At 38.2% G+C, this 25,293-nt stretch overlaps 1 protein-coding gene across 1 annotated transcript in view; it reads left to right on the top strand.

Moving 5' to 3' along the window:
- The first annotated feature begins 15,482 nt into the window (after positions 1 to 15,482).
- The window catches only part of LOC124805325 (60S ribosomal protein L21), a 31,592-nt gene continuing 21,781 nt past the window's right edge, over positions 15,483 to 25,293 (top strand). The window contains exons 1-2 of the mRNA XM_047265846.1: positions 15,483 to 15,616; positions 15,835 to 15,974. Of these exons, the coding sequence (XP_047121802.1) occupies positions 15,846 to 15,974 (129 nt within the window). The 5' untranslated portion in view covers positions 15,483 to 15,616; positions 15,835 to 15,845. The remainder of the gene's footprint in view (positions 15,617 to 15,834; positions 15,975 to 25,293) is intronic.

Raw genomic sequence — 25,293 nt, 5'->3', positions numbered from 1 at the left:
CACACTTTTTTGTTGTATTTCATCATAGATGATTTATTTTTTGATTCACTAACTTTTTCAGTTTTCTTTTATTTATGATGTACAACAATCTCAGAGGCTAGTATCCTTTTTGTCAACAACTTTGAGCCAGCAGAGGTATTGCATGGGGCCATATTTTCTCCATCAGTACAATTACTAGGACTTTTTATAGAGATATTTGACTTTACCTCACACTTTTTTGTCACACTGCATCACAAATAGTTTATTTTTATTCACTCACTTTGTTTCAGTTTTCTTTTATTTACGAGGTACAATAATCTCTTTAGTATCAGGTATTTTTCTCTCTATTCATTATGATTTTACACCTCACAACGCATAAAACTGTAACCCATTCATTCATCAACGCTCACAACTCATTGTTGATTGCAGAATAATTAACAGATAACTTCATTCACTGCAAACAACACTCTTGCACCATACTGATCATCTCTGTTTCGTGGAAACTCATTATAGACATGTTTACCCTCAAATGTGGTGCTTATTTGCAGTAGGTGGTTATTTGTTGTAGTGATTATGAAATTAAATAAAATGAATGCTGTTGTGCTGCAATTAGTTGATGAGCACCACGGCAGTAGTTCCAACAATAACTGATGGGGAGCCAGACAGTACAAATGAATACCCGTTCAGCAAATGAAAATAAATGTGTCACATTATGCTAACTTAAATTATCGCCTGATAGTTCTTAACCACTTTGAAAGTAAGTTTATATCGAGTGTGTTTTGTCATGCAATTGTTTTATTACACCATTAACCATTTAAGGTTTATGAAAATGAGCTTAATCAGTGGTGTGGAAACTGGGAGGGTGACTTTTTCGTTCCCTAGGGAAGTAAATTTGCGAGAATGAAGTCTCACCATGGTTATTCTTCACAGTAAGACTGCTTACACATGTAGTAGTTTCGACACTCAGTCAATTGGCAGCTTCATAGCATTTTATTATCGCTAATTAGTAATGCCTGGAATTTGTAGACACGTAATCCTTCTTTCCACATGCGCTGTACATTGTTTGTAAGTACAGGACTCCCAGATTTTCGGACTACATAAATTTAAATTTAATTTTGCGTTTTTTGTCGTATAAGTATTTCATTGGGTAATGCCATTTTAAGACGTAACTTCATTTTCCCCTGTTTTCTAATACTGGCAAGAAAAAATACAATTTTCAAGAATGTACCATACATGCAGCAAATAATTTGATAGTTCATCAGCTTTTGACATTGTCGCACCACTTACAACTATTGACTTGTACTATGTATGAGTACTGGAACAAAAATATCAATTCTTTTTGTATGGATTTTGTACCATGTACACTGTCCGTCAGGTCACATTATGACAATTCGTTTAGCTCTGTATCAAATGGTGAAAAATGTGGTTCTGTCTAAAAAACCATGATACAAAAAGTCAGACTATACTATAGGAATTGAAAAAGTATAAAGATGTAGAATGTTGATAATATTTCTTTTAATTACAAAATTTTAGGAGTTTTCACATAAAAAATCTGGAAGCATTATTTTTTAGCACACTTTCACAGTTATAATTTTTCGAGAATATTTGTAACAACAGCTATGCCTCCAGAAAAAAATTCTGTCTTCCAATAATGTTTACATTTTCTTTTTAAAAAAATTAAATTACATTACTTAGCCACAAATTAAAACTCACAAAGAGAAATTACTTGGGAATTCAATTCTGATTTCTGTACTATAACTGACTCCAGAGGAGTGGACATGTGACTTTGTATATGGACTGTCAAAGTACATTGTATCCCAAGTGTTTGTACACAATGTCACATGACTTCGTTGCTATGTGTTTGTACGCATTTAACAACATTTTCGCACATCGTCAAAGAATGATATTTCTTAGAGAAAAACATAGTCATTTCAAATTAATTGTCCTCTTTGTTATTCTAAAGTTTCAACCCGCTACTAAGTTTTTCATTACTCTAGTTCATTTTATAATTCACTTGATACACATTTTATATCATTTTTAAGGAACTTTTATAGATATTGTCAATAATTTTAGTGATTATTTATCCAGATAATTTAGGTCTTAGAAATCAGGGCCATAGTGGTACAGCTTCCTGTTCATATTTATAAACTAATTGAATTCTTGCTATGGGCAGCTGCACTTACTGCACTGCTGTGTACAACATACTCTCAGGAAGACACAATCACAAGTAATGAAATCCATCGCTTATGATCTCTGGGCTGTCGAGAATGCACTGCGGTGCACCATCCACAGAGAAATTACGAAAATCCGCCGTTTACGTCACACAAGAAGGGACCCCGTCTCCAGAAAAATCTGAAACACCAGATCCAACGGCTGTGGTCTACATGTCAATGGAAAGCGACAGGCCTGAAATCGTTAGGTTGGGTCCATCAGAAATATCCGTGGAACTTGTCTGCAGTTCTGGCCCCTGTCCACAGGCAACGACTCCATGGAGCCTAAGGGGGCCCGACCTTCCTCAAAAATTCGTTTGTAATATAAGGAATTTTTTTGTTATATTGTTGTTGTCGTGGTCTTCAGTCCTGAGACTGGTTTGATGCAGCTCTCCATGCTACTCTATCCTGTGCAAACTCCTTTATCTCCCAGTACCTACTGCAACATACATCCTTCTGAATCTGCTTAGTGTATTCATCTCTTTGTCTCCCTCCACGATTTTTACCCTCCACGCTGCCCTCCAATGGTAAATTTGTCATCCCTTGATCCTCAAAACATGTCCTACCAACCGATCCCTTCTTCTAGTCAAGTTGTGCCACAAACTTCTCTTCTCCCCAATTCTATTCAATACCTCCTCATTAGTTACGTGATCTACCCACCTTATCTTCACCATTCTTCTGTAGCACCACATTTCCAAAGCTTCTATTCTCTTCTTGTCCAAACTATTTATCGTCCATGTTTCACTTCCATATATGGCCACACTCCATATGTATACTTTCAGAAACGACTTGCTGACACTTAAATCTATACTCTATGTTAACAAATTTCTGTTCTTCAGAAACGCTTTCCTTGCCATTGCCAGTCTACATTTGATATCCTCTCTACTTCGACCATCATCAGTTATTTTGCTCCCCAAATAGCAAAACTCCTTTACTACTTTAAGTGTCTCATTTCCTAATCTAATTCCCTCAGCATCGCCTGATTGAGTTTGACTACATTCCATTATCCCCGTTTTGCTTTTGTTGATGTTCATCTTATATCCTCCTTTCAAGACACTGTCCATTCCGTTCAACTGCTCTTCCAAGTCCTTTGCTGTCTCTGACAGAATTACAATGTCATCGGCGAACCTCAAAGTTTTTAATTCTTCTCCATGAATTTTAATACCTACTCCGAATTTTTCTTTTGTTTCCTTTACTGCTTGCTCAATATACACATTGAATAACATCGGGGAGAGGCTACAACCCTGTCTCACTCCTTTCCCAACCACTGCTTCCCTTTCATGCCCCTCGACTCTTATAACTGCCATCTGGTTTCTGTACAAATTGTAAATAGCCTTTCGCTCCCTGTATTTTACCCCTGCCATCTTCAGAATTTGAAAGAGAGTATTCCAGTTAACATTGTCAAAAGCTTTCTCTAAGTCTACAAATGCTAGAAACGTAGGTTTGCCTTTTCTTAGTCTTTCTTCTAAGATAAGTCTTAAGGTTAGTATTGCCTCACGTGTTCCAACATTTCTACGGAATCCAAACTGATCTTCCCCGAGGTCAGCTTCTACCAGTTTTTCCATTCTTCTGTAAAGAATTCGCGTTAGTATTTTGCAGCTGTGACTTATTAATCTGATAGTTCGGTAATTTTCACATCTGTCAGCATCTGCTTTCTTTGGGATTGGAATTATTATATTCTTCTTGAAGTCTGAGGATATTTCTCCTGTCTCATACATCTTCCTCACCAGATGGTAGAGATTTGTCATGAATGGCTCTCCCAAGGCCATCAGTAGCTCTAATGGAATGTTGTCTACTCCCGGGGCCTTGTTTCGACTCAGGTCTTTCAGTGGTCTGTCAAACTCTTCACGCAGTATCTTATCTCCCATTTCGTCTTCATCTACATCCTCTTCCATTTCCATAATATTGTCCTCAAGTACATCGCCCTTGTGTAAACCCTCTATATACTCCTTCCACCTTTCTGCCTCCCCTTCTTTCCTTAGAACTGGGTTGCCATCTGAGCTCTTGATATTCATACAAGTGGTTCTCTTCTCTCCAAAGGTCTCTTTAATTTTCCTGTAGGCAGTATCTATCTTACCCCTAGTGAGACAAGCCTCTACATCCCTACATTTGTCCTCTAGCCATGTCTGCTTAGCCATTTTGCACTTCCTGTCGATATCATTTTTGAGACGTTTGTATTCCTTTTTGCCTGCCTCATTTACTGCATTTTTATATTTTCTCCTTTCATCAATTAAATTCAATATTTCTTCTGTCACCCAAGGATTTCTATTAGCCCTCGTCTTTTTACCTACTTGATCGTCTGCTGCCTTCACTACTTCATCCCTCAGAGCTACCCATTCTTCTTCTACTGTATTTCTTTCCCCCATTCCTGTCAATTGCTCCCTTATGCTCTCCCTGAAACTCTCTTCAACCTCTGGTTCTTTCAGTTTAGCCAGGTCCCATCTCCTTAAATTCCCACCTTTTTGCAGTTTCTTCAGTTTCAATCTGCAGTTCATAACCAATAGATTGTGGTCAGAATCCACGTCTGCCCCTGGAAATGTCTTACAATTTAAAACCTGGTTCCTAAATCTCTGTCTTACCATTATATAATCAATCTGATACCTTTTAGTATCTCCAGGATTCTTCCAGGTATACAACCTTCTTTTATGATTCTTGAACCAAGTGTTATCTATGATTAAGTTATGCTCTGTGCAAAATTCTACAAGGCTGCTTCCTCTTTCATTCCTTCCCCCCAATCCATATTCACCTACTATGTTTCCTTCTCTCCCTTTTCCTACTGACGAATTCCAGTCACCCATGACTATTAAATTTTCGTCTCCCTTCACTACCTGAATAATTTCTTTTATCTCATCATACATTTCATCTATTTCTTCATCATCTGCAGAGCTAGTTGGCATATAAATTTGTACTACTGTAGTAGGCATGGGCTTTGTGTCTATCTTGGCCACAATAATGCGTTCACTATGCTGTTTGTAGTAGCTAACCCGCACTCCTATTTTTTTATTCATTATTAAACCTACTTCTGCATTACCCCTATTTGATTTTGTATTTATAACCCTGTAATCACCTGACCAGAAGTCTTGTTCCTCCTGCCACCAAACTTCACTAATTCCCACTATATCTAACTTTAACCTATCCATTTCCCTTTTTAAATTTTCTAACCTACTTGCTCGATTAAGGGATCTGACATTCCACGCTCCAATCCGTAGAACGCCAGTTTTCTTTCTCCTGATAACGGCGTCCTCTTGAGTAGTCCCCGCCTGGAGATCCGAATGGGGGACTATTTTACCTCCGGAATATTTTACCCAAGAGGACGCCATCATCATTTAACCATACAGTAAAGCTGCATGCTTTGTTATATTATACTTTGTAAAATCACAAAATTATGTTGGAATTTTTTATTTTCCTTGTTTGACGATAGTTACCTTTTAAAATACTGAATGGTTACCATAATTTTCCGTTATTATATTTCTCTTTCTCTCTTTCATTCAGTCTATGTTAGAGCATGCCAGATTTGTATGTGTGCCAAGGTACCTCATATACGCGCTGCTTACCCTCTTGGTTCAATGTTCTGAAGGATTTATTTAAGTGGGCCAGCCCAAAGTCAGTAGTCGAATGATTTGATGATTATTATATTAAAATTTCGCAACGGAGGGCTCAAGCAACCAAGCTGGGAAGTAACTAAATATCACTCTCTAACATGATCTATATTCTCTACCCTGGTTAATTTTCCTTCCCACCAGTTTATCGTGACTCCAATTTAGCACCAACATTGCTCTCTACACAGGATGGGGGTGTTATGATCCCTGATTCCACGAAATCAAATTTATATGACACATTTATTATCTATATATGTCAAAAATTTTACAAACGTTATAACTGCAGTTAACAAAGCCAAGTCGAGTGAAATTCTCTATTTGTCTAGCATTGAAGGCGCCCATATTAGCACGAATCCACTAAATACCCTCTCGCACTGAAGGTGCTTAAACCATCAGGCATCTCGTTTGTACTTATGCACTGGGAAAGAGGTGGGATCTACGTTGCTGCCTCTGTAGTCCGTCGGCTTGGACCGCGATCGAAATTCACGCCCCAAGTTGCTACTTGGATCAAACAGCCAAAATTATAACAAATATTCTTGAAGGGAAAATGGAGGGGGGGGGGGGAAGTAGACACAAGCATCTCCCATATACACAAAAAAACAAATTCTTTAAAAATAAAACATCCTGTGAAATCTGGCACACGTAAATTAACAATTAATGGCAAATGCAAGCATCCTCAGCTTAACTAATTTTCAAGAATAAACTGGTACCTCTCGCTGACACTGCAGCTCGACACCGCGTGGGTGATCGATACCAACAGCTAATTTCTTTGTACTCACTCCTCTGTTCGTTCTTGTTTTCCATTCTATACAATAGTTCACATGCACAACCTATTATTTACCAAAGCAGTTAGGACAAGTTGCTTGCAGATGGGGGTTATAATGAATCAAAAGATCCGTAAACAAAATTTATGAAAATGGCCTAAAAATTACGTCACATGCTTAGAACCTTAAGTAACTCACACAAAACACATGCATATCCTAGCAGGTTTCACCCAGAATAGTCGTCTAAATTACTTATCAGCAGTTACGGCCACATGTTAAGCTAACTATGTGGGGTGAAGCCCCAGGCTACTTTAAAATTGCAAAACGCTGCTGCTAAGAGTGGAACTGTTTTGTGCTATTGCTGCTCTTATGTGCTGAACGTACCAACTGATTGCAGCACTATAAATGGATAACGTGAGCTTCCATGCTCACCTCTGGAAAATAGACCCTAACTGAAAACTTTCACCATACAGGCAAAATTTCTCAAAAAGGAATAGACGAAACGATGCGCTAACTAATTGCACCCTGAAAAAGAGCGGATTAATAACAGTGTAACACATAATACCTCATCCCACCGTAAAACTGGCGGCAAAGACGGAGATCGCCCTCGATTCCATCTGCTCAATTCAACAGCTACCCCCAGAGAGACCCTATCATGGCGGCTCTCAACGGCCGTTCTCTTACATGGAGGGGAGGGGAACCTGTTACCAAGCCCAAACTACCCTTGGCATACAGGTGCATCATCGCTGCTTTTACTCCAAGTTTATGTTGCCACTAACTGATCTTCAGAGTGACAACATCTTTACCTTGATACTACCAGCAGACGAACTCTTAATACAAACCCCAAAGTTAATTAACCCAAGGCAACACAGAGGGATTAAGGAAAGGAAGAGCATTTATGTAATTAGGAATTAAGTAAACAGGTAGTCCATTTGTTCACTCGAGTTATAACATTTCTTAAATTTAAAAAATGGTGAAAGTATCATAAACATCTACAGTATTCAATATAACGCAACAAAAAAACTAATTGTAAAGAGATGAAACAAGCTGTTTCCTCTCAATACATTCAGTAATGAGTTAAAACAAATAATTATTATGGTAGTAAGTAGGGTAACTGAAAACGAGTGGTGTGAATCATGATAGTGTTGTGGTGCTGCGGGCACACTTACAATTTGTCCCGGTGAGTGAACCTTTGGGTAAAGTCTGGCACCAATAGGCGACATTAAAATGATTGGAGCAGAAGCACCTGGAACCCTTCGCCTCGCATCACCTTGATGCTTCCAGACATTACGACGCCACAGCTGTATAAAGCCCACCGTGCTGTCACAGTCATTCAGTGTGGATAGTTTCGTTCAGTGCATGCTGCAGACATGTTTAGTATTCCAACTTTGGTGTCTAGTGGACTATTTTATTTGACCATATCTTATTCGTTTACTTTAGTCTCTTAGTGTATTGTGAATTAAGTTTGCAATGGATAAATTTGTTACCAAAAAGGCGAGCTTGGAAGTTGGTGATACTGCAAGTCCACCTCCAACAATTATTGTGTCATCAACTGCTTCGTCGTCTTCAGGCGAGAACTGTTCACAGCAGAAACCTGGACAATCCGGTAAGCAAGATGTTTTCAGAAGTCCTAGTTGACCAAATGTACATGGCTAGAATATGAAGAAGAATTTTGCAAAACCTGCAAAGAGGCAGATGGTAAAAATCTATTACAATTTTTTTCAAAAAAGAAGATGCACTTACTTCCACAGGGTTTTCTAACTGGAAAAAGGCTTTGGAAAAAATCTATCTTCACGAATATATGTTTAAGCATAAAGACGGTGTTCTGAAACTAAATTCTATCACTAACCAAAGTGTGACCTCCCAATTGAATTAACAGTTAGACAGTGATATGAAGAAAGGCCATTTAGCTCTTGAGACAATTTTCACTACCGTGCAATTTATATGCCAACAAGAACTAGCATTTAGAGGGCATGAAGATGTAAACTCAATTTTTTTTCAGTTCTTGGAATTCCAGAAGAATGACATACCTAAATTTAAAGATTGGTTAGGGCGTTCGAGGTATAAGTGGACAGCCCATGATATTCAAAATGAGAACGTCTGTGTTGTGAAAGGTATTGGCTTCAATCAAGAAGACTGAACATTATTGTTGACAAAACAAGTGATTCTTTGATTCACAAACAAGTGTCATTTTGTATTCGTACTGTCAATGATTCCTTAATCATCAACGAAGACATTATTGGCTTATACGAGACACCAACACTGAAGCTCAAACTCTGTTTAGTATTTTAAAAGACGTTTTTGCTGGTCCTGATTTGTCAATGGACAACTTCAAAGGACAGTGCTATAATGGTGCCTCAAGTATCAGAGGTAAGTTCAAAGGACTAAAAAAGTTAGTTTTGGATATACAACCAAAAGCATCTTATGTGCACTACACTGCTTACAGTTTAGACTTGGCAGTTCTAGACAGTCTCCGCCGTCTTACGTCTATGAGGGATATTATGGCTTTAGCCAAGGACTTGATAAACACCATAAAGGAATCCAACAAAAGGATGTGACTTTTCAGAAACATACGCTGTGAGAGCGTCAATGACCAAGCTGGTCTACGACCCCTTTCCCTGACTCGATGGACTATGCGAGCTTCTAGTGTCTTGAGAATATTGAAAAACTTCAAAGAACTTTTTTGAAACATTTTCTGCAGAGGACAAAACAGAGGCAGGTTACAAATGTGCAGGCTACCTTGAGCCAATGTTACAATTCAAGACATTTCTTTCTATGTCTTTATTACCATGCAACGAACCCAGTAGAGGATATCAATGAAAAAATTCAGTGCCCTCATCTAAGTGTTGCAGACCTGGAAAAAAAATCTGGAGGCTTGATTTGTATATTGAATGGAAGGCGTCATACATTTGAACTTGTTTGGGAATTGTGTTTAAAAGAAAAACCTTAATAAGTTGATGATCCTTCGCTTCCTCGGAAGCAAAGTATACCAAAGAAGTACGAAAACAACGAAATCAGCACACCACACATTTTCAGAACCCCAAAGGAATACTACAAAGCTATTTACATTGAAGTTTGTGAAATGGTGCAGTCTTGCATTACTGAACGGTTTACTTCAACTGGACTCACACAGGTCATTGCACTTGAACAAGAGTGCTTGCTTTTAGTAAACAGAGGTGAAACATAGTTGAAAAATCAGCTGAGGTTTTCAAAAATGACCTAGACATTTAGAGACTGCACTTACATTTGAATATGTTAACTGATATCGCTAATAAAAAAACAACTGGTCTTTAAAAAACAAGCATGATGTAAGAAAGTACATTACACAAGAACTTACAGTTGGAGAAATGTTATGTGAAGTAGCGAAGTGTATTAAGCGTCACCAAGCAGTTCCAATAATGACAGCAACAGGAGAATGGTCATTTAGCGCCCATAGATGCCTGAAGTCATATCTCCGATCACCAATGGGACAGAAGCGATTGAACAACTTGGCTGTTCTTCATGCCCACCGAGATGTTTAGGATGAATTGGATTTCTGACCAGTCATCAACGACTTCATATTCAGTAATCTAGTCAGACGCTCAACATTTGCAGTTTATAAAGACACTCTACCCCTAATAATGGCATTTACAGCAATATTAAAAATCTTTTTAAAATAGAGAATTAAATACATACATAATTTTCAGTTTTGAAATATTAGTACTAGTTTAGTACTGTATTACTATAGTACTGTATTATTTATTTTCAAATACTTAAATAGTATTAGGATGTAAGGCCCAATTAAAACACGTTATTTACATAGCGTTTCACTGAAAGTATTGGGCATTCTGTATTAGCTTTATAAACTGTATTAAGCCGTAGGTGCAACCACAACGGAGGGGTATCTGTTGAGAGGCCAGACAAACATGTGGTTCCTGAAGAAGGGCAGCAGCCTTTTCAGTAGTTGCAGGGATGATTGACTGATCTGGACTTGTAACACTGACCAAAACGGCCTTGCTATGCTGGTACTGCGAACGGCTGAAAGCAAGGGGAAACTACAGCCATAATTTTTTCCCGAGGGCATCCAGCTTTACTGTATGTATAAATTATGATGGTGTCCTCTTGGGAAAAATATTCCAGAGGTAAAATAGTCCCCCACTCAGATCTCCGGGTGGGGATCACTCAGGAGGACGTTGTTATCAGGAGAAAGAAAACTGGCGTTCTACAGATCGGAGCATGGAATGTCAGATCCCTTAATCGGACAGGTAGGTTAGAAAATTTAAAAAGGGAAGTGGATAGGTTAAAGTTAGATATAGTGGGAATTAGTGACGTTCGGTGGCAGCAGGAACAAGACTTCTGCTCAGGTAAATACAGGACTATAAATACAAAATCAAATAAGGGTAATGCAGGAGTAGGTTTAATAATGAATAAGAAAAATAGGAGTGTGGGTAAGCTACTACAAACAACGTAGTGAACGCATTGTTGTGGCCAAGATAGACACAAAGCCCACGCCTACTACAGTAGTACAAGTTTATATGCCAACTAGCACTGCGGAAGACAAAGAGATTGATGAAATGTATGATAAAATAAAAGAAATTACTCATAGTGAAGGGAGACGAAAATTTAATAGTAATGGGTGACTGGTAGGAAAAGGAAGAGAAGGAAATGTAGTAGGTAAATATAGAATGGGAGTAAGGAATGAAAGAGGAAGCCACCTGGTAGAATTGTGCACACAACATAACATAATCATAGCTAACACTTGGTTCAAGAATCATAAAAGAAGGTTGTATACATGGAAGAAGGCTGGAGATACTGGAAGGTGTCAGATAGATTATATAAAGGTAAGACAGAGATTCAGGAACGCCGGCCAGAGTGACTGAGCGGTTCTAGGCACTACAGTCTGGAACCGTGCGACCGCTACAGTAGCAGGTTCGAATCCTGCCTCGGGCATGGATGTGTGTGATGTCATTAGGTTAGTTTGGTTTAAGTAGTTCTAACTTCTAGGGGAGTTATGACCTCAGAAGTTAAGTCCCATAGTGCTGAGAGCCATTTGATTCAGGAACCAGGTTTTAAATTGTAAGGCATTTCCAGGAGCAGATGTGGACTCTGACCACAATCTATTGGTTATGAACTGTAGATTAAAACTGAAGAAATTGCAAAAAGGTGGGAATTTAAGGAGATGGGACCTGGATAAACTGAAAGAACCAGAGGTTGTAGAAAGCTTCAGGAAGAGCATTAGGGAACGATTGACAAGAATGGGGAAAAAAAATACAGTAGAAGAAGAATGGGCAGCTTTGAGAGATGAAATACTGAAGGTACCAGAGGATCAAATAGGTAAAAAGACGGGGGCTAATAGAAATCCTTGGATAACAGAAGAGATACTGAATTTAATTGATGAAAGGAGAAAATACAAAAATGCGGTAAATGAAGCTGGCAAAAAGGAATACAAAAGTCTCAAAAATGAGATCGACAGGAAGTGCAAAATGGCTAAGCAGTGATGGCTAGAGAACAAATGTAAGGATGTAGAGACATATATTACTAAGGGTAAGATAGATACTGCCGACAGGAAAATTAAAGAGACCTTTGGAGAAAAGAGGACGACTTGTATGAATATCAAGAGCACAGATGGAAACCCAGTACTAAGCAAATAAGGGAAAGCAGAAAAGTGGAAGGAGTATATAGAGGGTTTATACAAGGGCGATGTTCTTGTGGACAATTTTATAGAAATGGAAGAGAATGTAGATGAATATGAAATGGGAGATATGATACTGCGTGAAGAGTTTGATAGAGCACTGAAAGATCTAAGTCGAGGAGTAGACAACATCCCATTAGAACTAATGACAGCCTTGGGAGAGCAAGGCCTTACAAAACTCTACCATTTAGTGAGCAAGATATATAAGACAGGCGAAATACCCTCGGACTTCAAGAAGAAAATAATAATTCCAATCCCAAAGAAAACAGGTGTTGACAGATATGAAAGTAACCGAATTATTAGTTTAATAAGCCATGGTCGCAAAATACTAACACGAATTCTTTACAGACGAATGGAAAAACTGGTAGAAACCTATCTCGGGGAAGATCAGTTTGTATTCCGCAGAAATGTCGGAAGACGTGAGGCAATTCTGACCCTACGGCTTGTCTTAGAAAACAGATTAAGGGAAGGCAAACCTACGTTTCTAGCATTTGTAGACTTAGAGAAAGCTTTTGACAATGTTGACTGGAATACTCACTTTCAAATTCTGAAGGTGGCAGGGGTAAAACACAGGGAGCGAAAGGCTATTTACAATTTGTACAGAAACCAGATGGCAGTTATAAGAGTCGAGGGGCGTGAAACGGAAGCAGTGGTTGGGAAGGGAGTGAGACAGTGTTGTAGCCTATCCCCGATGTTATTCAGAATGGTTCAAATGGCTCTGAGCATTATGGGACTTAACTACTAAGGTCATCTGCTCCCTAGAGCTAAGAACTACTTAAACCTAACTAACCTAAGGACATCACACACATCCATGCCTGAGGCAGGATTAGAACCTGCGACCGTAGCGGTCGCACGGTTCCAGACTGTAGTGCCTAGACCCACATAGCCACCTCGGCCGGCAATGTAATTCAATCTGTGTATTGAGCAAGCATTAAAGGAAACAAAAGAAAATTACGGAGTAGGTATTAAAATCTATGCAGAAGAAGTAAAACCTTCGAGGTTCGCCGATGACATTGTAATTCTTGGACCTGGAAGAGCAGTTGAACGGAATGGACAATGTCTTGAAAGCAGGATATAAGATGAACATCAACAAAAGCAAAACGAGGATAATGGAATGTAGTCGAATTAATTCGGGTAATGCTGAGGGAATTAGATTAGGAAATGAGACACTTAAAGTAGTAAAGGAGTTTTGCTATTTGGGGAGCAAAATAACTGATGACGGTCGAAGTAGAGAGGATATAAAATGTAAACTGGAAATGGCAAGGAAAGCGTTTCTGAAGAAGAGAAATTTGTTAACAGCGAGTATAGATTTAAATGTCAGGAAGTCGTTTCTGAAAGTATTTGTATGGAGTGTAGTCATGTATGGAAGTGAAACGTGGACGATAAATAATTTAGACAAGAAGAGAATAGAAGCTTTCGAAATGTGGTGCTACAGAAGAATGCTGAAGATTAGATGGGTAGATCACATAACTAATGAGGAGGTATTGAATAGAATTGGAGGGAAGAGAAATTTGTGGCACAACTTGACAAGAAGAAGGGATCGGTTGGTAGGGCATATTCTGAGGCATCAAGGGGTCACCAATTTAGTATTGGAGGGCAGTGTGGAGGGTAAAAATCGTAGAGGGAGACAGAGGGATGAGTACACTAAAAAGATTCAGAAGGATGTAGGTCGCAGAAGGTACTGGGAGATGAAGAAGATTGCACAAGATAGAGTAGCATGGAGAGCTGCATCAAACCAGTCTCTGGACTGAAGACCACACAACAACAAAGAATTAACTATGATACATTGTTTTCATTTAATGAACCCTGAGCCTTATTCAAAGTAAGCTTAAATGAGATATTTACTTATTAATCAAAGTGCTATTACTGTGCAGCAGCAATATTTTGTTTTATTCTTTTAATGATAGTTTAGGACTTATTTGAACATAATTTCAGTCTTTTCAGAGCTATATATTCACTGCTCTGTAATAGTCTATAAGCATGATTATTACTGAAAATTAAATCAGGTTTTTACGAAAATACCGTGCGTGTTTATGTTTTGTTCCTTTTTTCAAAGCTTGTCGAGTTCCCTGGAGTGTCGAGTTATCGAGAGTCCAGTTTTCGGGGTTCTAATGTTGATCACATGACTAAAATGCTTAAGAAACTTTAAAACTCGATATTTTTCATCTAAAATCTAGAAAAAGATCCCCAGTAGCCCCCCCCCCCCCCCCCAAATATTTTTTATAAGTCGGCTCACCTGCCCCTGTCAGAAATCCAGCTGTGTGTGACCAGCTAAATCGCGAATTGTGTATACCAAACAGTACGTCGACACGACGTCAGTTCATTTCGCATAGAACCGAATAGTGTATGTGAGGTTATAGGGTATCATCTGCGATATGAAAAATGAGAATATAGTATCAGAATCAAGGAACTGCTATGATAAATTTTATTAATCACCGAAGCAAACTTCATAACGAAATTTCTTGAGCGACTTTGAATGCTAAACTCATGAGAAGTGAAACAGCATTTCAAACCACGAAATTTATTTACTAGAGAAGAAATATATGCACAAAACACATCAAACAAAATTTTCGAGCAAAACGTACTGGTCTTTTTATCTTATCCACTACTTTTCTTTGCTGCGCAGCAAACTGGTACATAAATAAATTTATTTTTCTTCCTGAATGAAGCTGTTCCTTTTACTTAAAATAGATTATTAAATCAAAATTTCTTCATCATTTTGAGTTATTATTTATACATAGTGAAAGCATCGAATCTGTTCCGTTAATGTAAATCCTGAGTCACTCTTAGGCTCGCATACATCTGGCCTCTGATATGGAAGAGCGCACAGTGTAAAAAATATTCGAGTCAGCATGGAACATTTGCAATGTGCCATGAAAGCGAAGCAAAAGGAGACTCAAAAGTGTAATATCCCCAACTGTATTGTAAGAGAGCGCTTCGAAAGTAGGTTAACTTCCTATGTTAACAAACGACAACACCTTTCCCCTTACCATCGTCAACTTCAAAACCTTAATCTTGACATTCCGTTCTGTGTCGTACCGTTTCGTTGACGAGTTGTGTGAATGCCTCCAATTTAAATACCGTGTTCTGTCCCGTTTCGTTTTGTGGAGTGTGAGTCGATTTCTAGGCAATCACGGTGAAGGAGCGAAAGATGATTTTTACTTTACATTCTGAAATATTATAAAGTTATTGGTAGTATAGCATTATAAAAAATATAATCTACTCTATCCCTTAGCCCGGTGAAGTTTGAAATAAAACGACAATAGTAAAATCATTGCATACAAGTTGGATTATTCTCGCTGATTCGCTGGTGTGTACCAAATTCAGAGATTTTAATGCAATGTATGTCTCTTCTCAACAGAGGTTTCGTTGTTCTTTGGAGGCACGGGAGAGGTATGGAAAGAGAAGAATTTGTGTAGCATTGGAAAATATGTTTTAGATCATAAACTTTTAATTTCGTATTGTTGATTTTAGTTTGTAGTGATATAAGAAAATATTTTTATGGATATTAAGTAAAGCAGACTTCGCTTTTATTCGTAAGTGTGTTGACATGCCGTGCTGCTTGCCACGTGATTGAAATTTGTACCAAAATTGTCTTTTATATTTTGTAGGTTAGCCCACAATGACGAACTCTAAGGGTTATAGAAGAGGAACGAGAGATTTGTTTTCTCGAAAATTCCGGAGGCATGGTACAATTCCATTATCTACATATTTGGAAGTGTACAAAGTAGGAGATATTGTTGATATTAAGGTGAGTACGGTTTGAATGAACGTAGGAGCACATATTTTTGTAGTCTAGCGAAAAGTCTTCTTTCAGAAATAGATATGTATTAAGCATTGTTAGTATGGATAACAGTCCAGACCTCACCGCGTTTCTCAGGTGTGATCACATGTTAACGAGCTTACATGCTTCATAGAATATTTTTATTACAGGAAGTGTTAAACTGCAATGAATGTGAAATTTGATATTAGTAATTCTATGCTGTATGTGTCAACAAACTTCTGTGTGATGCAGAATTATTGCACGAAAATTTCTGGAAGTATTCCTAATTTCATCTTCAGGCAGAGAGATCAGTTCACATTGCTGTGTAATTTCCTTTTGATAAAGGACTCGATAGTTTATTTGCTGTTTGTGGATTATAAGGTAGCATTTCTCTGTTGAAGATTGGAAGGGTTTTAGGGAGTGCATCTGAATAGTCTTGTCTTCCACTTCCTTCTTCTACGGTCGACACCATTTGGTATCAACTCACTATTGGTAACTTCTGTAATTCACCATACCAGACATTCCCTGAAAAGTCTGCCAAGTTACATGTAATCTAACACTAAGTTCATATTTTCATGCCAAGGCTTTCCAGCCAACTGATGTATAACAGCATTATTTGGTGGAATTAATGTCTTTTGACTTGGATACACATAACGTATTGCGTGAAGCCGTACAAAGGTAAACAAGACAACGGCCATTATTCTAGGTACAATGTATATGTCATTCTCCACTGACATCAAAGGAACAACACATGGATTTTTAAGTACATATAGTTTTTCCATATGGAATTAATTCATTGACACATATCTTGTTCAATTGCCAATAGCACTAGACATTGAGAAACTGGACATGTTGGACGCTCTCTGGCAACATGATGAAAGAGAGTTTGAAATGAGAAGTTCAGAATTTTTAATGTTTGGGCTTTTGCTATATTATAGTTCACGACGTATAGGAAGGCAGCCCTATCGTTTTCTGTGTATCCCCAACCATTAGCTGCTAGCAGCCAATAAGGTTCATTCTCTCTCAAAGTGGTTAACCCCGTGTTGCAAACTAGACTTTGAGAATCTCCGTCCCATATGCTACACTATTGCCAAAATTTGCAACAATGCAGATTAATTCACAGAGTGACTGAATTATTCATTCGTGTTGATGTTACTTTTTATAACTGTGTAGTTGTGAATGTGCATCTGTAAAAATTTTATTGGGTTTTCCAAATGACGGCGATGAGCTTGAAGTTCCTCACATGCAACTTTAATTAATTAGCTTGCCTATGAAGTATTGTCTTAGTTGGGTGACTGGATTTGTGGATTCCTGTCAGAAAGGTCACAGTATGTAGTAATTGATGAGAAATTGAGAAAGAAGTGATACATGGCGTTTTCAAAGAAGTGTCATAGGCCTTTTGCTGTTCCTGATCTAATAGGCGAATTAGGAAACAGTCTGGGCAGCTATCTGTATGCAGATGCTGTGACTAGAAGGAATCCTTAAAATTTTGGTTTATAGGATAAAACACACAGATCAAAAGGTTGTAAATTTACCGAAGCACTTAGGGATTACAATTACGGATAACTTAAATTGCAGCTATGAAATGGATAATGTTTGGAAAGCAAACCAAAGCTTATGGTTTATTGGTAGCAAACCAAAGATTATGGTTTATTGGTAGAACACGTAGAAAATGCAACATGTCTAATAAAGGCTACTTACACCAAACTTTCCTGCTCTTCTGGAATATTGCCATCTGGTGTGGGATCCACAGCAGATAGGATTGATTGAAAAAGTTTAAAGAAAGGCAGCTCATTTTGTATTATTGCGAAATGAGGAGAGGCTTCCACGGGTATGATATGCTGAGTCCATCTACATAGGGAGGAATGATTGTCCATAATAAAAATGAGAGATTAGACCTCGCACAGAAAGTGTTTGTTTTTCCTGTGTGCTTCTAGAGTGGAACAGTAGAGAAATAGTGAGAGGGTGGTTTGGTGAACCATTTGCGGGGCATTTAATTGTGAATTGCAGAGTAATTGTAGATGTAAATGCTTCGCAAGCAGCCGAGTTTTATGTCTCCCATTTATAACTTCTTAAATGTGAATCTGAAAGCAAGACTTCTATTTTTGAACTTATGAAAACGCAAGAGTGAACTGCAGACGAATGGGTCAGTAAGATAACTCTAGAGACTAGTAAATAAAATTTTCAGAGCCGTAGAAATCTCAGGAAAATTTGTTTTAGTGTCAGATGGGAAGCATAGAAATCTCAAGAAACCTGCAACACACAGGTTGTTTTGACAATGATATTTTGAAGCACTGCATGTTTAAAATGTATACAAAAGGGAATGCCCGACATCACAGAAAACTCATTACAATTATGCCTGGGCAAATTGGCTTCAAATCTAGCAGTTCATCAATGCACTGAATTTTAAGACATTGGTTTCAAACTTCAATGAAACATGGGTGAATCGGAATCATCCCATGGATACCTATTTGAAAATGAGTGATAGGACTGCAGTTACAAAGTTCCCATAGAAAAAGGCTCTGGGATACTTATGCTGCATGCTGGCTCTTCTTTGGATTTGGTTCCTGAGAGTAAATTTGTTTTTAGGTGTATGAAAAGTTGTAGTAACTACCATTTGGGAATGACTGCTGTCACTTTCAAGAAGTTCTTCATTGAAAATTCTTCCCATATCTTGCTTCAAAGTCAATCGTTGTAATTAAAATGCCAGTTATTCATTTCTTACAGAGAAAAGACTGAAGTATGAGCACAAGGAAAGGGGATAATGTGCTCTGTCTGAAAAATATCCTAGACAATGTAAGCCGACTTGTGCAGACCTCCTGCCACTTGTTAATTTATAAAAGTCACACAACGAAATGTACATATTTGACTTTCTTGCATGTGGATGTGGTCACACAGTTTTGCGTTTGCCCACATATCACTGTCCTTATAATCTGATAAAAATAATTTGTGCATGAAAAATTCATAGTAGGTATTAGAATCCATGGAGAAGAAATAAAAACTTTGAGGTTCGCCAATGACATTGTAATTCTGTCAGAGACAGCAAAGGACTTGGAAGAGCAGTTGAACGGACAGTGTCTTGAAAGCAGGATATAAGATGAACATCAACAAAAGCAAAATGAGGATAATGGAATGTAGTCGAATTAAGTCGGGTGATGCTGAGGGAATTAGATTAGGAAATGAGACACTTAAAGTAGTAAAGGAGGATTGCTATTTGGGGAACAAAATAACTGATGATGGTCGAAGTAGAGAGGATATAAAATGTAGACTGGCAATGGCAAGGAAAGCGTTTCTGAAGTAGAGAAATTTAACATCGAGTATAGATTTAAGTGTCAGGAAGTCGTTTCTGAAAGTATTTGTATGCCATGTAGCCATGTATGGAAGTGAAACATGGATGATAAATAGCTTAGACAAGAAGAGAATGGCTTTTGAAATGTGGTGCTACAAATGCCGAAGATTAGATGGGTAGATCACATAACTAATGAGGAGGTATTGAATAGAATTGGGGAGAAGAGGAGTTTGTGGCACAACTTGACAAGAAGGGACTGGTTGGCAGAACATGTTCTGAGGCATCAAGGGATCACAAATTTAGCATTTGAGGATAAAAATCGTAGAGGGAGACCAAGAGATGAATACACTAAGCAGATTCAGAAGGATGGAGGCTGCAGTAAGTACTGGGAGATGAAGAAACTTGCATAGGATAGGGTAGTGTGGAGAGCTGCATCAAACCAGTCTCAGGACTGAAGACCACAACAACAGCATAGCTATGTGGGGAATAAACCAAAACATTCAAGATTGACACTGAAATGCTTGTGCAGGAAGCAATAGAAAGCATCCCTCTTCAGTGTGGTCACACAGGGTGCAGCACGCCAAAGAGTTTCAGAAAAAAGACTTTGACAGGAGGGTGAAGATGGATAAAAGCCTTCAACCTATCATCCTATATTTACTATCAAATGGTTCGGACATGGATTCAGATAGCAGGTGGTATTACGGTGTAGATATTGAAACAAAGTAAAGTAATAATCTTTCTTGGTTTCAAAGACTCATAGTTTAAAAAGGTTTCTGTCACCATATCAATTGCTTGTATAGTACATGAGAACTTCATGGCTTTTATTGATTGGGAATATGTAGCCTATTAATTACTCAGACAATATTTTTCGGCATACTGCACAAGGAAAGATTAAAATTAAATTTTTCCCAGCATGTTGTATACTCTACTTGCTCGCAAGAATGCGGCTGGATAAATTCTCCAAAAAATCCAATATTTCGGCAAGTAAACCCCTGTCATTTACGACGCATGAATTAGAAAATGCCTTGAAATGAAAGGGAAGGTTAGCTGTGATACAGGTTAGCATTCTGTTGAGCTATTCATAGAAGATGGTTAATTGTTTGCTTGTTCAGTGGTTCATAATGTGTTCTCCCACTGTAATGTCAAATGGATTAGCTTAAACTCCTAATACCTCTTAACGTGGAAAAAATAACGTACCGACAATTTTTATGATAGTTGTTCCTGCTAGTCTTTGCCGCTAGTAAGTCTTTTTCTACGCATACTGATTTACACTGAACTTCAGCGAGTCACACACATATGTGCATTATACACATTTAAAAAAATTATGTAGAGTACAAGCACTTATCAAACAAATATAATGATTTTGGTTTGAGTGGGAAGTTTATTTAGCTTTGTATTATATAGTTATATAGCCCAAATTGCAATAAATGGCAATTATTGCAACCATTTTTTTTTAAATTTACCTGTGTATTATATAGTTTTACTTACGTAGCTCAAATTGCAATAAATGGCACTTAGTGCAACCATTTTTGATGATCTTGTTGTTAGACAATTGTTGTTTTGAGAAGTTGTGCTTGACATCTTCACAAAGCTCCATTAGCTGTTCTCACCTTTTGACGTCACATGGACAGTTGCTGTGGAGTAGTAGATACGCCATGAAAATGTGAAATAACATTTCTCTCATGTAGATTACTGATCAAATTCGGTTTTAAAATGTGTTATTCCATTATAGAGTTGAACGTATAGTACAGTGTATCAAAGGCAGCAGCAACACAGTTCAGCAATATGGACTTCGTTTGCCTGCACTCTGCAACCATGCATGCGCAGATGTAGTCCCCTCCACACTTCCTTACGCTGTGCCTCTATGCACGGAAGCATCTTTGTACTTGACACAGGCTGTAACATTATACTTGACCTGCGTTAACAATATATAGCTGATAAATATGTCGGAGGAGACTTGGTAAGACAGGACGAAGAGTTATCATGTCTTTTAAGTCTTCCCTGATCCCAGTTCTTGGTGACTTTTCCAAAATCTACCCCTTTTCCTAAACCTCTCCAGTCGCTTTCCTTCTCCATTTGCTGGAAGAAGGAGCCACTGGCTCCGAAAGCTTGCATAGGTGTAACCTTTTGTGTGCATTTTCTGCTGCCACTTGGTGAGTAGGATTTCTGTCTGTCCAATTACATTAAATTGTCAAAAATTGATTTTCTTCCTTATGGCTTGCCAGCCGGTGTGGCCTTGCGGTTCTAGGCGTGTCAGTCTGGAACCGTGAGACCGCTCCAGTCGCAGGTTCGAATCCTGCCTCGGGCATGGATGTGTGTGATGTCCTTAGGTTAGTTAGGTTTAAGTAGTTCTAAGTTCTAGGGGACTAATGACCTCAGCAGTTAAGTCCCATAGTGCTCAGAGCCATTTGAACCTTATGGCTTATAAATAGTATCAGTTCGTGACAAAATTGTATGTTACCAAAACCAATGAGATCAAATTTATCATAATGTCGATATAGGAAGTTAATGAGGAAAGTGGTAAATGGCAGGAGTAATACTGGACTTCTTCGGTTAACATTTTGTATCACTGCTGCTCATAGTATTTTTTGATCACATCAAGAAATGGTGACCATCAATGGCAAGTAGAAATGTTGAGCAACACAGAGAGCAAAGGTGTCACAAAGTGTTGCAGGTGAGCAAACAGTAAAGCACGAAATGTGTGTTCAATGCAAAGATGTGAAGATTACGAAGGTGCCTGTGCACAGTTAAGACAGTCAGAAAACAGTTGATATCAGTCACAATACATTTATTTGAACAAACCTAAATGAACAAAAGCATAATATGAAAGATAGGTGATCCACAAGTTGCAATTAATTTGCATGTTAGCAGCATAATGACATTTCTCGTTCACAGCTGTTCATTAGCTGCTTCTTGATGTGGAGACACATTGCCAGTGTGTGCTTTATATTGCAAACAAGTACATTTTGTAAAATTTAACTTGAGATTGGAGTATGATATTCTGCCTTCCGTTATCAGTTCATATAATTGTTGCAGGTCAGTAGCCACATGTATTAGTATGAATAGATTCAATCAATTGCAGATAATCCATACTCTCATGTGGGTTAGATAATTTGATATTAAACATACGCATTATTGTATATTAGCTGTCGTAATGCAGTTTCCATGCTGATAATATAACTGGTCATAGCAGATGTGCCACATATTCCTCCTGTTGGAGAGATATGCACTAGATAAGAGGAATTTGAGCTGGACAAATCTGTTGGCCATTAGAGGAACTGTGTTGGGGCTTTTTTCCAGTAACAATCAAATAATAGGGTGAGCTTTGTTGTGTGTTTCATGTGGATGTTGCTGTTGCTATCATGTGTAGAATTCTTTCCTGCAAATTAATTTGTTCTCTCCTAGTCTGTCATCCCTCTATATTATGAAAAAATTCCTTAATTTATGAATGACACCTTTTTTGGTCCTGGCAATGCCAAAAATTTGTCCAGTGATTACCAGCTCCAATAAGTGTCACCAGTTTGGTTGTTCCATGTAAAGTTTACCAGTGGCCCTCACCTATCTATCTCCAATTGTAATGAACTTTTGTGCATATTTGCCAATTAGAATTGAACAAGGCTATGCATAAATTCAAGATTTCAAAAGTCTTCCATTGAAGGATGGCGGGAGGGATTTGCAAAGAATTATGAAAGGACTATGCCAGTTTTGGCTGGGTTTAAAATGACCTAAAACTTGGAACTATTAGCACTGTAAAGGTTATATTTGGATTAGATCTTAAACTTTTTTGGGTTTCATAGCCAAAATTTCAAAGCTGCAAGTTTTCGTACATGAAGTTAAATTTGGGGAATCAGTGATAGTTTTTGAATAATTTTGCGACTGCAATAATTTTTGGCAAATAAAGTATATCTTCAGTCATTCCACAGTGAAATTACTATCAATTCTACCACAAGCAAATGTGATGACACATATCAGTAGTTAATTTTTTTTTCTCTGTCTGATTGTAAAATTCTCGGGTAATTGCAAGGAGTGGGTATCCGAATTGGTAAAATTTTTATGTATCAGTAGTGGACTTCATAACACTAGCAGAACAAACCATACTGCAAACAATGTGAGATGTTTAATGTGCGAAACTGTACATTTTTGGATTACAAACGTATAAGTATCATTTCCGTCAAATACACCCTGTTAGCTTCTGAGACACTGAAATTAAGATGACTGCTGTCAGCAAACTATAGAGAGCACAGCAGACACAATCTAGTCAGCCAATTACAACATGAATTTTTGTTGTGCACACATTTATTAATATATGTACGGGGATGTGGTTGGGCTGGTATGTAAGAGTGCGGCTTAACTTGCCGTGGTTGAAGGATTGTTTGCAAGAAACATTTATCACCCCACCCAGACTATCACAATTTCCATGTTGATATTATGGCGTGGTTAGACTGGAACAAGAGCATAGCCGTAATTACGACAAAATGCCTGGTTGTGGTGACAGACTAATCTGTAGCAATGACAAAGGCCTTCGTTAGGTGGGAAGGTAATAGTTTGGTTATAAGTTGGAGCTAATGAATGTTAAACAAAAAGCTCTGGTTTTGGGGACAGACTGACCTGTATGTTAGGTTGGAAGGTAATGGTTTGTGAATTGGTGAAACCAACTAATGTGAAAGTAATGAACTTGATTGTGGTGACAGACTTCTCTTTGCTTGTGGCGCAGCGGGGAAATGTATAATCCCACTCGGTAAGAATATTCAGCTACTTTCCCAAATGACACAATTTGCAAGGATGTAGATAGGCAGCAAACCAGGAGCACAGCTTCAGTTTGTGAAGCCAACTTTGTTGTAACCTAGATTATAAATTTGTTCCAGGGAACTCTCAATTTTTAAGCAGTTACAGCATATCCCTAGTAGTGGTCACTCTTCTTGAATCAAATGTCATGTTAGTGTTGGACCAGTGCCGATACCTTATTGAGCACTAATGTGTTGTGCGAAATTTGTGTTTATTCGAAGGCGGGTATCATTATAATTCAATAATGAAAAAAAGAGCCACAGATGCCTTCTAAGTGAAGTTCCATGTTATAGATAAAGCAAAACTTAATTATGGTTGTGGTTGATGCAGACAACTTACTACCATGAACAATGAACTGCCCCTTATGCAACGCACCATATAACTTTCTACCGAATGAAGAGTGCTCAGATCTGTACTTCATTTGGTAATTTGCAAATGAGAGTCTGAAAAATCGTGGACGTCTACATCTACATAGGTACCCTACAAACCACTGTATGATGCATGGTGGAGGGTACCCTGTACCACTACTTGTCATTTCCACTCCTGTTCCACTCTCAAATGAGCGAGGGAAAAGCGACTGTATGTAAGCCTCCACATGAGCCGTAATTTCCCATATCTTTGTGGTGCTTATGTGTGAAATATGTTGGTGACAGTCGAATTGCTTGGCAGTCAGCTTCTAATGCTGTTTCTCTAAATTTGCTCAATAGTGTTTCTTGAAAAGAACGTCGCTTTCCCTCCAGGGATTTCCATTTGAGATCCTGAAGTATCTGTGTAACATGTGTTGTTCAATGTTACAATTTAACAAATCTAGCAGCCCGTCTCTGAATTGCTTTAATGTCTTCCTTCAATCTGCCCTGGTACAGATACCAATCACTTGAGCTATAATCAAGCATCCTACACGCGGTCTCCTTTCCTAAAATTCTCCCAATAAACCGAAATCGACCACTTGTCTTCCCTACCATTGTTCTCGCATGCTCGTTCCACCTCGTCTTCCCTACCATTGTTCTCGCATGCTCGTTCCACCTCATATCACTTTACAGTGTTATGCCTAGGTATATAAACGACTTGACTGTGTCAAGCAGAACACAAGTAAAAATGTATCCGAGCATTACGGTTTGTTCTCCCTACTCATGTGCATTAACTTTACATTTTTCCACATTTAGGGCTAGCTGCCATTCATTTCCAACTGGAAATTTTATCTTAAGTCGTCTTGTATCTTTCCGCAATCACTCA

Source organism: Schistocerca piceifrons, chromosome 7 (genome assembly GCF_021461385.2).
Source record: "Schistocerca piceifrons isolate TAMUIC-IGC-003096 chromosome 7, iqSchPice1.1, whole genome shotgun sequence".
NCBI lineage: Eukaryota > Metazoa > Arthropoda > Insecta > Orthoptera > Acrididae > Schistocerca > Schistocerca piceifrons.
This window is presented reverse-complemented; position numbering and strand designations above follow the sequence as displayed.